The following is a 13,164-nucleotide window of genomic DNA, read 5'->3' as shown; positions in this document are numbered from 1 at the left end:
GTTACATTTCATGCTTTTGTAATGAGTGTGTGCTTAATGTACCTTTTTTCACTTTGTGATTTTTATTTTTATTTTTAGTTTATTTGTAGCAATTATTTAGATTAGTCATGTGGCACAGTTTCTTTTTTTAGAGTAGCGAAAATAGAGCCACTTGTGTTAGAATGCCCATTAATTAAAAAACGTGCTTGGCTTAAGTTAGTAATTTTTTTAAAAAATGTTCCATTCTTTTGTCATAATTGATACATTTTAAAATCAGGAATTCAAACATGTTCAAGGGTTTTAAATGACCAAACCAGGTAGGGTTTTAGGAGGTTGGTTTGGGTTATTTTTACTATGGGGGAAAGGGGCATAAATTGGTTGTAAATGACAAAGTGGCGAAGGAATGTGGAGCCAAAAGAGTGCGGGGTGTGGGTGTGTGGAGTGTGTGAAAGAAATAGAAAACAAGGTGTTGGAGAAAGGGGTTATTATGAAAGCAAAATATATAAACAATGGTGTTTGGAAGTGAGTGGATTGTAAGAGTCATGCTGAAAAGGAATCAACTTTCTCTAAGAAGATGGGAAAACATGCATGCAATAAATGGGAAATCTGAATGGCTAGAAATTAGCCATTGTTACATTTGAAAGCTATATAGTTGGGATTTGGGGCAGACAGGGTGCTTGTTTGCTGAGAGGGGTGTGGAATGTGAAGATCTAACATATGCTGTGTTAGATGTATGGATAGTGGGTGATATCCAACATCAGCCTACTTTTGCAGCATACTTTGTCTCTTTCCCCTACTGCCCCCCAATGTGATACCCAAAATGTGTTCTGGAATCTTGGGGGAGCCTCTGGAACAGATTTTGGAAATATGTGCAGGACTGTAAGGAAAGTAGAGGAAGGGGAAGTCAGTTCCATCAACTGGTGCAAAGTTGATAGCATTCCACAAGTTGTTAGTAGGTTAGAAGGCCTTACTATTTGTGCCAAAAAGATTGATCCAATATTCCTTAATGATTCTGTCAGATTGTATCTACTTGAATAGATGAGCAATCATTTGCCAGGAGGGATACATTTGATTGAAAGAGAATTATTTGCATTCAGTTCCTTGCTTTTCCTTGCAGGTCTGCAGCTTCTTCCTTCTCTCAGGGATACATATGAGATTGTAAAAGTCAAGTTTATAACAGTGTAAGGGAAGCTTCCATTCCCAGATAGTGTCACTAAAAGACCTCTGTAGTCTTGTTCTCTCAAAATGTTCCTCTGCCATCACTCACTTTTAGATGTGGGTTATAAGTGAAGTAAAAAAGATAAATACTGTCAAAGTACTGGCTTTCCATTCTGTCAGCAATTAATTTATAGTTCAACACAGAGCCCTGTTTTGAGACCAATTCAGGATTGCCAACCTCCTTGCAGATATAAGTTCTTTGTTTATGTGTTTTTAGTACCTTCTTAAAGACCCCATTGACCTTTCTGTGCTCTCTTAATATAACTTCCAAGTCTCATGATCTGGAGACATAATCATGTTTGAACATATTTGTGGAGTAGAAACAAGGTTGCCTGATCTATAGGCCCTTTTTAGATCAACTGTACATAGGTGTGGAGACATGATAACTATCTATAAAGGTGATTATAAACTACATTACTGAAGATCTCCCATGCTTATGAGTGATGCAAAACACATTACTGGACTGTGCTGAAAGAGCAGACCAGACTACCGTACTTATACCATAGGAAGAAATTGCTTGTTGCAACTTTATCTGGAATATGGGCGTTTATTTAACATTTACCAAACTTTTGTAATCTTAGTAATTGGCTACTGTAATGTGTTCCATTGATTACTAATGCTCAGAACCTTCAGGTAGCATAAGATACAGGCTCCCACTGACTATCGAGCATGTGATGTGGAGAGCATGTCTAACTGTGGTAGCTGCACCAGCTGCAAGAAAGATTCTAAGTCAGGGGCCTTGCATATTTGAGGCATCTTTCTCTATATATTCACCAGCTGAAATCTATGGAGGAGGTTCTGCTTACGATTCCTTTATTAAGTATTCAAAATGGGAATCTTGGGGACAGGTTCCACCCAACTGATTGGTGGAACTGATGGGAAGTGTTATTAAAATGGAATTACCAAGCATATAGAACAACAGGTCTTGCTGAAGCAGAACCAGTGTAGCTTCCAAGAGAATATATCCTTCCTGACTAACCCTTTAGAGTTATTTGACAGTATCAATAAGCATATGGATAGGGGTGATCCAATCCAACAATGTACAGTATACAGTACTTAGATTTTCAAAAAACTTTTGATAAAGTCTCAGTTCTCACAATAGAGGGATTTAAGAAGTGGGGTTCCCCAACTATATGTATTGGGACCTGTGCTTTTTACTTGCACATGAATGACCTTAAATTAGAGGTGAGCAATGAGGGAACCAAGTTTGCTGATGACACTTGGATAAGAACAAAAGGGAATTTCAAGGAGCTCCAAAAGGACCTCCCCAAACTGGATGAATGGGCATTAAATGACAAATGTGGTTCAGTGAATGCAAGTGTAAAGTGATGCACAGTTGGACAAATAATACTAACTTCACCTATGCAATGATGGGGTTTGAACTGGTGGTGACTGGGGTTGTAGTGGATAGCTCAATGAAGCTGTCAGCCCAGCAAGTGGCATTTTTGAAAAGGCCTAATTCTATGCCAAGGATCATTAGGCAAGGGGTTGAAAATAAATGCTAATATCCTAATGCCATCATATGAACGTATGGTGAGACTATACTTGGAATCCTGTATACAGTTCTGGCCACTTCATCTTAAAAAGGATATTGTAGAGCTAGCATAGGCTCAGAAAACGGCAAGCAAAATAATCAAGGGAGTGGAGGAATTCTCATTCAATGAAAGGTTACATTTGGAGCTTTTTAGTTTAGGGGAGAAAGATGAGTAAGGAGCAGAGACAGGACATTATGAATATATAAAAATATTCATAATATGGAGAAAGTGGATGGAGCAAAGTTTCTCTCCCATTCTCATAAAACTAGCATGAAGCTGGGTGTTGGGAGATTCAGGACAGCAAAAGGAAATACTTCTTTAACAATGTAATTTGCTGCCACAAGATTAGGGGATTAAACAAATTCATGGAGGATAAGGCTATCAATGGCTACTAGCCATGATATATACTGCTATCAATATTGGAGAGAACATGCCTCTGAATACCAGTTACTGATAATCACCAGTGCAATGAGTGCTGTTGTGCCAGGGCTTGCCTACCTATGAAGCATAGTGAGCCAGTCATCTCAGGTGGCAGATCTAGGCCTGGGGAGAAATCAACCTCTTTGTATTTTAAGCCACTAATGTGTATGGAGCCTTAGTCTGCTAAGAATATCCCTTGCTCCATGCAGCTTCAGTTCGCCTGCTAAAGAGCCAGGCATTTGGGGAAGAGGGCAGGCAGAGCCTTTATGGGCCAGATGCAACTGTGAATTAAGATTATATTAGGTCTGATGAATTCTGATAAGATTTTGAATATATGAATGGCTTATGGGATTCAAAATTATTTGGTAATTTATGCTGACTTTTATAAAAAAGGTGTGAAAAGCTGCCCAGGTCAGTTGTATTGCTTTAAGTGGGTAGTTCTTAATTTAGTTTCAAATTGTCTAATACCACATTTTGGACTCCCATACTGTTTTTGCTTCACTTGTATTAATTGCTAATCATTAAATCAGATGTATGAAGTATGTGATTGAGGGGAAATATAATTTTCTGGTTAGGTTAGAGCCATGCATGATCTGAATTCTATCTTCCTATAAGCCCAATTGCACTCGGTCAAGCTGCCAGTTTTAACTTACCTTGTCTTCCAGCTTTTACTTGCTTAGCTTGATTAATAGTTCAAATATATATATGCATTTATTCAATTAATATTCATTCTAACTGGGCATTCTAGAAAGCATGGATTTCCCCCCCCCCAGAAAATGTGGTGTTTTTCATTGCTTTCCTGCTATGTAAGAAAGATGGTTCATCTTCATTGAAAATAGACAATATAAAGTTTCTAAACTACTTAATAATGTGAAAATGAATAAAAAAATCAGAGCTAACATTTAATTTTATCCCAGAATAAATCTTTAGGTAAGCTGAATATTCGTGGACTGAACACATTTCTTTCTTTCCTAGCCACACTGGTTGGACAGCTTAAATACTGCTTTTCTCCCCTGATCACTAACATTATTTTTCTGATCCTTTCTGGTTCAAATGAATATTTTGTTCCTTTTGGTCTTTCTTGTGTTTTCTTTTTCCCATTGACTGATTATGCGCTGCAGGTTTCTTTCTCAAACAATTGTGGCCCTTTCCCTCAGTGTCAGTTTTTCCTTCTGAGTACATCCTCTCACGTCCATCTTCTTTGTGTCTCTGTCTGTCCATTACACAACGTGATAACAGAAGAAGTGGACTCATCAAGGAGAAGAAACCCAGGTCTGTCTCTTCTATTGGTTTTCTCTGTTCTACTTTCCTTCTAATTTGTCCTGTGATTTTTGCCATTACATTTCTCACATTTCTCTCATGTATGTCTACATACATAACTTTCTTTCTTTCCCTTATTTTGTCATCACTAGAAAAGAATGAAACCTTAGGTGTTTGCTATTTGATTAATTATTTTGGATAGGGTATAAAATATACTGAAAATTAAAGCAGGCATTTTCATGATGTATTACATTAACAATGTGGGGAGAAAACATTTTCATTTGTATTTATTTGTATCTGGCTGTCACTATATTCTGTTTATTTAGATTTCTAGGTAATCCTAACAGTTACAACTCATCTATAAGATTTATGTTTAAATTGTTAGCTATAGGACAATTTGTTAATTAAAATATTCTCTAGCCATAGTGAAGAGGGTCATTGGCCACAAAACTAGGTTGAACAAGATCTAAGTACTTCAAATAGCAGCCACTGGCTAAGGAAATTAGAAGAAGAATAGCTGATGTAAAAAGGATTAAAGGTTCCAAGAAGCCCAGTTCCTCCTTATGTGTATTCCAGTACAGAATAGTAGGAAAGGAAAGTGGTTATACGTGCCCATTATTAATCTGAATTATGCCATAACAGAATAAAGGGCAACTCTATGTGCACATGGATAGAATTCAGAGGAACAGATCTGTTGGAGGGCAGTATGATACTTCTGTGTCTGAACATGCTACCCTTGTAACAAGCTTCAGCATATGATAAAACTTGCACAAAGCATTTAGTGCAAGGCAAGGTGCCTCCGAACATCTCATTAAATAATATACCATTTCACCTTTTGTAGAAGTTTAATTTCCCACACATGGTGCTATTCCTGCTTCTACCAAAGTGGCATGGTTCACATTTGCACCTTTATTTATTTATTTATTTATTAAACTATTATACTGCTTGATCATAAAAAACTTCAAAGTGGTTTACAGAAATAATAAAACAATAAAATTATTAGTATAAACAATTAAACCATTAAACATTTCTCAATAGCTCTGCTGGTAAATAGATTAAGATTCTTAATCTCTGGGTTGTGGGTTTGAGCCCCATGTTGGGCTAAAGATTCCTGCGTTCTTATGGGTTAAAAAGCCACTGCTTCTTCATTGTATGATATTGGTCTTTTATACCGGCTGGCATGCTTTGTTCCAATAGAAGATGTTGGGAGATTGCTTTCTAGGACTCCGTACCCGAAATGATCCATTCTTGTTTGTTCCATGGCTGTTGTTGTTTTTTGTAGCCAGAAGTGGGGAACACTGCTGCAGCTGCTAGTTTTCCTTCCCAGTTCAACAGCAGCTCTCAGATCTGGGGAGCCTCTCTGGGTGGGCAGGTTGAGGGAGAGGGAAAGCTGCTGAATGTCCCTCAGCATCTCTGGTGCCTTGGTCAACTTTTCCAGGAGGGCATTGGGTACCGCCAACCCGCTGTCCTGTTTCTTGGCCTTCTGAGCCCTTGAAGTGGTGGGGTGTGGGACTGGTGGTGTCAGAAGCAGCAGCAGCTGGGGTCAAAAGGCAGGTGCTCTCACCAGATCATGCAGTCTGTTATGTAGGTGGAGGAGACAATGTCCCTGTGGGCTCCCGGCGGGACCTCCCCTGGCCAAGCTACCTGCAGCATCCCTGGCTTCCTGGTGCAGCACAGGTGCCAGGTTTGCTTTAAGCACCCTGGGCCACACATAGAAGTGAATTTTTTTTCCATCAGCCCATCCTCTCCTTTCTACAGTTGTGTCCCCTTATTCCTTCGATTTCTCTTCCATTTCAAAACATTTTCATAGTTCAAAATGAAAGACCTAGACCTTGACATGACCCTAACGCTAGTATGTTTTCAATACTTCATTTACAATTAAGTGGTGTACAAATTCTGTTAAATAAAGTAAAGTAAAATAGTATGATTGATAGCTCTTGGTGGACTTTGACTTCCCATGGTTTATAAATAAATGAAGCAATTCTATTCTATACTGGCATGAAGCAAGCCAGTATAATTTAAGCTGGTGTAAAGATACGCCTGACCCAAACCCCATTCAGCAGTGGGGCTGCTTCTGCTGCTCTGCCTAAGCCTGGCAAAGAGGAAACAAGCATTTAAAATGCTGTTCCATGCTGGGTTACCAATTCACATGACCAAGCTGAGTGGGTTTAGGAAACAACCTAGGTCCCTCCTTTCTTGTCGTGCCCCCACCACACTACCAGAACACCCCTTTTGGGGGGGGACTTACACCAGTTCAGTCTCATTTAGGTTTGGTTCAGCCAGCTGAGCTAGGATGAGCAAGTTACACCGGTGTACCTGCAGCTGAGCTGCGACTGGACACTTAATGCCAGCGGAACCAGGAAGCAGCTGGCAGAACCAGAGATCTGCTTCATCCTAAGCTGCTTAGCCTAGAGGATCTTGTGTTGAATTGCCCCCATGGTGGCTAACTGTTTGCACATCATCGGAATGCAGTATGCTATCTGGCTTCTACCAGTTTTATCCAGTTTTTATCAAGGTTTGGTATAAACTTTGCCCGCAGTTTCTCTCCTAATGAAACATCAAAGTATATCCAAAGGTTTGTCAGATTCCTGTTTTAATGCTGCATCTTTATTTTAGTGGTGTGTGGTACCTTGGTACTTATGTTCTTCCATTGTTAGATGTTGTGGACTTTATTACAGAGCCTCTTCATTCATGAATACTCTTCTCACTACTCTTGAATTGTTCGTTTCTGGTCTATAGCCCTGTTACATTATCCTGCCTCAATTGCACACATAAGAATATATCATTTATTAGGGTGACATACATTTTGCACTGTTATTTTAAGGAACTATGAACGGTTACCCCGTTTTCTTTCTTGCAGCACAGTAGCTGATAAGCAGAAACACTTACATACATACCCCACCTAAACATTTGTGGTACTGTATCAACAGTGCTGATGTTTAATTGTGGTTTGGGGTGTGGTAGCATAGCAGTTGGAAAATACAGCTTAGTTGGTGGCAAAGTGCTTTAGGTTCAAGACAGTTTTTTACTGTCTTCTTCAAATTCAATAAGTTGGTTACGTAACCCAAACAAACTTTGTTTCTCAAAAATATATCAATGTGTATGGACTACTCAAAACATGTTTGTTTTTTTAATTCTTCATATGAATAGGTTTCATGGGTCAGGTTGTGATTTTTCTTACTCAAAATCTGTATTTCTGATTTGGAAATCTCACACCTCTATGTGGGATTAATTGAATGAGAAATTGTGCTTAGAAAATGTCAGAAACTATCTTTAATGCTAACAAAGCCCCCCCCCCCCAGCAGCATCTGTTTGTTTTAAATCACCTATCATCGCCTCATCTTGTTTCCAGTTTTCTAAAAAGCAAAAGCTTCAAACACAGATCTAGTCTAAGACAGATCAGTCTTCTTCAGCCTGTGGCCCATGTTCCCTCATGGGCAACCTTCTGGGGGTGGGGGGTGTCTGGGGGTGGGGGGTGTATATGACTCCTACCTTTGTACAGTAGGCAGCAATCCAGACACACATAAACACACACACATCACCTCCAGTGACACAGGCAAGAGGCATTATTACAGGTCAAAGCAAAAGCACTCAAGGAGGGATCAGAGGATGGCCAGTGAGGGGTGAGGCGTGGTGAGACATTAAGTCATTTTAATGTAGGGAGGGTTGTCTGACTATTCAGCATTGAATGAATAATATGTACTACATTTTCAGAATGCTTTAGCATTCAACAGTAAAGCTTCTTGCAGCACATGCAGATTATAAATTACAACAATGTCGTTCTGAAAGTCACTGTAAAAGATAAACCCCTAATATATACTTGGTTACTGCAGTTTATTCACCAACATCATGGTTAATTACCTTATTAGTTGAACTGTATCAGGAAGCATTGCCTGTGTCTTAAATTGTACATGCAAATTTAATTCTGTCAGCTCGTAATGTCTTGAGTGTTTGATGGGTGACCCTGCTCTGCAACTCTGAGCACTGTCTGTCCTGTGCACTGAATGAGGTAGTGTCTGCTGGAAAAATAGTCATAGTCTGCTTTCCAAATAGAAACTGCCTCATTGAATTTTATGCACAGGGAATAGATAAAGACAGGGTATTGAGTAGTGATGTTTTATATAAGGATCACTGAAGATAAGGGGAAGATTATTGTGGGGAAGCACCATAGTGATCTCTGTTAAAGTATATGTAAGGTTTGAAAGTCATATACAAGAACACACAACTTGTTAATACAGCTGCAATTTTCTGGATATTTATTTACGACAAATAACGCACATTAGATTCTCCATTTCACATGAGTTACATTGAAAGGTGAGGAAAATATGCGCTTTTTAACCACCTTGCTTGTAAGAAAAAGAAGAAGAAGAATAGTAAATTTTATTTGTACCTCGCCCTCCCCAGCCGAAGCCAGGCTCAGAGCGACTAACTTCATACAAATAACACAGTATACATAAAAACAGGCATCAATTAATTAAAATACATCTTAAAATTAATTAAAATCTGGACAAATGGCAGTTATCAGGTTAAGATTGAGAGCGGTTAATACTTGCCAGGACCAACTGTTTTCACTGATCATATCAGGACCTGTGCACAGGCTGGGAGGCCTCCTTCATGTTTGTTCTTATATAAAGGAAAATAGGTCAGACTACCCCCTGGCCAAAGGCCTGGCAGAACAGCTCCGTCTTGCAGGCCCCGCGGAAAGATGTCAAATCCCGCAGGGCCCTAGTCTCTTGTGGGAGAGCGTTCCATCAGGCTGGGGCCACAGCTGAAAAGGTCCTGGCTCTGGCCGAGGCCAGTCTAATTTCCCTGGGGCCTGGGATCTTCAGAGTGTTGTTGTTTGCAGACCGTCAGGTCCTCCATGGTGCATACCAGAGGAGGCGATCCCGTAGGTACGAGGGTCCTAGGTCATGTAGGGCTTTGAAGTTTAAAACCAGCACCTTAAGCAGTATATTATCTTCATTAAGCAATTTTGAGTATGTATTAGAAGATTATGGTTTGAGTGTTAGGCTGCAATCCTATACAAATTGACCAGGGAGTAAGCCTCATTAAATGCAGTTGCCAGAGAACTTTGTAAGGTTTGTGCCCTATGTTCTGGTGACTTTGAAGGGTTCTGGTTATTTCAGTGCATGCTGACCTTAGCAGCAAGCCTCAGCAAAGCTCAATACTTCCTAAAAGACAGACACAAAATGTAGATGGATTTCACGAAGGAAGTAAAAACCTGTCTTTAATCAGCTTCAAAGTTAAGGGGGGGAAATAGTGAATCGCTATAATATGAGTCAAACGGGCAATTTCAAATTTGTTTACTGTTTACTGTTTTAGGGATGAATAAATCTAGGAAATACACAGAGAAAAAGAGAGAGAGAGATAGCCAGTTGTTTGAGCATGCTTAAATTAACATTAACAGTATAAAATACATTAAAACATTCAAATACATTATATAAGGATTACTGAAGATAAGGGGAAGATTATGGTGGGGAATACTCGAATCTACTTGATTCAATACTACCTGAATCTAGTATAAAATAACTTCATTTTTCCTTTTGACAATAGAAGGAAAATGTGAATACAACTATTACAATAGAATAATTTATTATTATTATTATTATTATTATTATTATTATTATTATTATTATTATTATACCGCCCTATACCTGGGGGTCTCAGGGTGGTTCACATAATAAATATATCTGAATATAACCCTAAAACCATATTAAGTATTGAGTTTTCCCCAATGCAAATGTTCCATTTCAAATATTTTTGGCTATTGGAAAAACGTTTGAGATATTTATACAGCATGTAAAGTTAGCACGGCATACATAATCAGTTTTGTTTACTAAGTATATGTCAACTAAATACGGGTGGAGCCATATAGTTTTCATTGTAATTATTTGTATGTTTTATATTTTTGTATAATTTTGATACTATTAATGTTTATTTTTAATTGTTTTTTCTAAGTTTTTAGTGATTCTTGTTTTTTCCTGTAAGTAGTAGTAGTAGCATAAGTAGTAGTAGTAGTAGTAGTAAAAATAACAATGCTAAAAGAAACCCCAATCAACATTTCCCACAAAACTCCCACAAAACTTTTCAGATTGTTTGATGTATGAGCAGCTCCACTTGTTGGATTTCTTATATGTACAGAAACACTTCCTATGAGGCTAGAACTTTCCTCCTAGTGAACAAAAATAGCACTTTCTTGTATCTTGAGTTTATCTTGCATCAGCATTTCCCATTCACAGTAGGTGAGCTACTAGATCTTGCTTAAAGCATTCTTGTTTAGAGAAGCCTTCACAGATGCTTTGAAAGTTAAGGAAATTTGAATCTATTTTCGTATTTTATCTTTCATATGCTTTTAAGTATGGCTGTAAATTTTTCTTGATTTTAATTGTTTTACCTTTATGTAAACTGCTTTGAGGGATTTTACAGTTAAGTGGTGTATTCATTTTATGAAATAAATAAATAAATTGTGACCCACAGGTGATCATGTGTGTGAGTAAAAGTATAGTGGTTAGAGTGTCAGACTAGGACCTGGGAGACCAGAGTTCAAATCTCTACCTGACCATGAAGCTCACTGTGTGATCCTGGGCCAATCACTGCCTCTTGGCCTAACTTACCTCACTGGCTCATTGGGAAGCTAAAATGGGGAGGAAGCAGAGAACCATGTACACCACATGGAACTCCTTGGAGAGGAAGGTGGGACATACATACATACATACATACATACATACATACAGCAGCCACATTCTTCCAGTAGTACTTCTCCTGCCAGAGTTTACTTGTACAGTGGTATCTTGGTTATCGAATGTAATCTGTTCTGGAAGTCTGTTTGACTTCCGAAACGTTCGAAAACCAAGGCGCGGCTTCCGATTGGCTCAGGCACCCCAGAAACAATAACTGACAGCTGCATTGGACGTTCAACATCCGAAAAACATTCAAAGATTGGAACACTTCCTTCCGGGTTTTTGGCGTTCGGGAGCCTATTTGTTCTTTAGTTAAGTCGTTCGAGAACTAAGGTTCCACTGTAGTTACTTCCAGGTAGGGATGTTAAATTGTAAGTGGATCATTCAGATCCAATTTTTCTGTGGGCATGTTTGACATGGTAGCTTCCATGCATTCTTGGTTATTTTTTAGTCACGGGTGTTCTGTTGCTTGCCATAAACCCCATGGGTGGAGCTTGATGTAATGAATGCAGAGGGCTTTGTTTCTACCTTTTTGTACCTGTGCACTTTTTAAATAACAACAAAAATGTTAAGGGGTGCAAAAAGGCCAAGAGCAAGTGTTACTAGTCTTAGTTCCCATGTTTCATATGGGCATTCATTTCCATTGGTAGTTGCTTTACTATTATTCTTACTACTACTAATACAGTGGACGCTCGGATTGCAAATGTGATCCGTGCGGGATGCACGTCCGCAACCCACAGCGTCCACAACCCGCAGCGGTACTTCTGGGTTTTGGTGGTCCGCAACCTGAGAAAACGCATTCTAAGTGTCTGTAACCCAAGGTATGACTATAATAATACAGTGGTACCTCAGGTTAAGAACTTAATTCATTCTGGTGGTCCATTCTTAACCTGAAACTGTTTTTAACCTGAGGTACAACTTTAGCTAATGGGGCATCCTCCTGCTGCTGCCACGTGATTTCTGTTATCATCCTGAAGTAAAGTTCTTAACCCAAGGTACCAATTCTGGGTTGGTGGAGTCTGTAACCTGAAACATCTGTAACCTGACGCATCTGTAACCCAAGGTACCACTGTACTGAGTGTTATTTTCTGACTAAGATTTGTACAATGAAGTGTCCTATGGAACCCTGATAAATTAAGGTTCCTAAAGTTTTCCTATGTCATCTTCTGTTGCAGATTGTCTGCTATAAAAACCTACTTATGAGATGTTTATTGTCATCTACTTGGCCAAAGTAAAGTGAGAACCTAATAAAACTCTGGCATTTACTTACATTTCTATTCTTTTCAGTGAGCTGTAAGGGGATACTGTGTGCCTGGTAGTAGCATGTCTTCCCAAAGCTTTTGGAAAAAAAGCCTACAAGTGTATAATCATCAGTTAATATTAACTCCCACATACTGCTCCTGCCCCCCAATTTGGTTTTTCAATTGAGCGCTAGGAATAGTTTTGCTACCTAAGCATATGCCAAGACACTTAGATCTGTTCTGCCTCAAAACCCCTTTTCAAAAACACAGAACCCTTCACCCTTTCATCATGACTAAATCTAAACATAATGAGTTCAAGCAATATGCTTAAAGCAAAAATCCTATATCCATTATTGGTTAGGAGCTCTTTCTTTTAGCAGATGCTGTGTCTCTAAACAGCTTTTAGCCTAAACAAAATGGCAAGGCTAACAGCAGATTTAAGCCATATCTTCATCAACATCATCATTTTTTAAAAAAAGCTTTGGGTCTTAATCTAACCTCAGTCATCAAGCCTTGAATTGACTGAGCATCAAAGGCTTCTAACGTTGCAGTAAGGAAGACTTTCCTGCCTAGAAACCATAATAGAAACTCATAGAGAAAACTAACAAAAAATAATTTTGTCAAATGGGATTCAGGAATACTGTGTGGCATAGATTTATATTCAGCGATCACTGTCAGTGGAAATAAAATAGGTGTCAGGCAAGTGTCTCTAGTGATTTCCACAGACAGGGTGCTGCAGCTGAAAATACCCTCCCTCTGATTGCCATTCACTTCACCTCCAATGTCTTGCGTGCTCAGAGAGGAGCATGAACAGATTGTTGTAGGGCAGAG

The 13,164-nt window shown here is 39.0% G+C and overlaps 1 protein-coding gene across 24 annotated transcripts in view; it reads left to right on the top strand.

Moving 5' to 3' along the window:
• RIMS2 (regulating synaptic membrane exocytosis 2) overlaps window positions 1–13,164 on the top strand; it is a 370,897-nt gene that overhangs the window by 259,750 nt on the left and 97,983 nt on the right. For 5 of the 24 annotated variants that reach the window (XM_081873939.1, XM_081873941.1, XM_081873942.1 and 2 more), the window contains one exon: window positions 4,392–4,424. The exons of the other annotated variants lie outside the window; for them this stretch is intronic. In XM_081873939.1, coding sequence (XP_081730065.1) covers window positions 4,392–4,424 — 33 coding nt within the window. The remainder of the gene's footprint in view (window positions 1–4,391; window positions 4,425–13,164) is intronic. 24 annotated transcript variants of the gene reach the window in all.

Source organism: Podarcis erhardii (assembly GCF_964252035.2).
Source record: "Podarcis erhardii genome assembly, chromosome: 8".
NCBI lineage: Eukaryota > Metazoa > Chordata > Lepidosauria > Squamata > Lacertidae > Podarcis > Podarcis erhardii.
The sequence above is the reverse complement of the archived record's forward strand: the minus strand, read 5'-3'. Positions and strand labels throughout refer to the sequence as shown.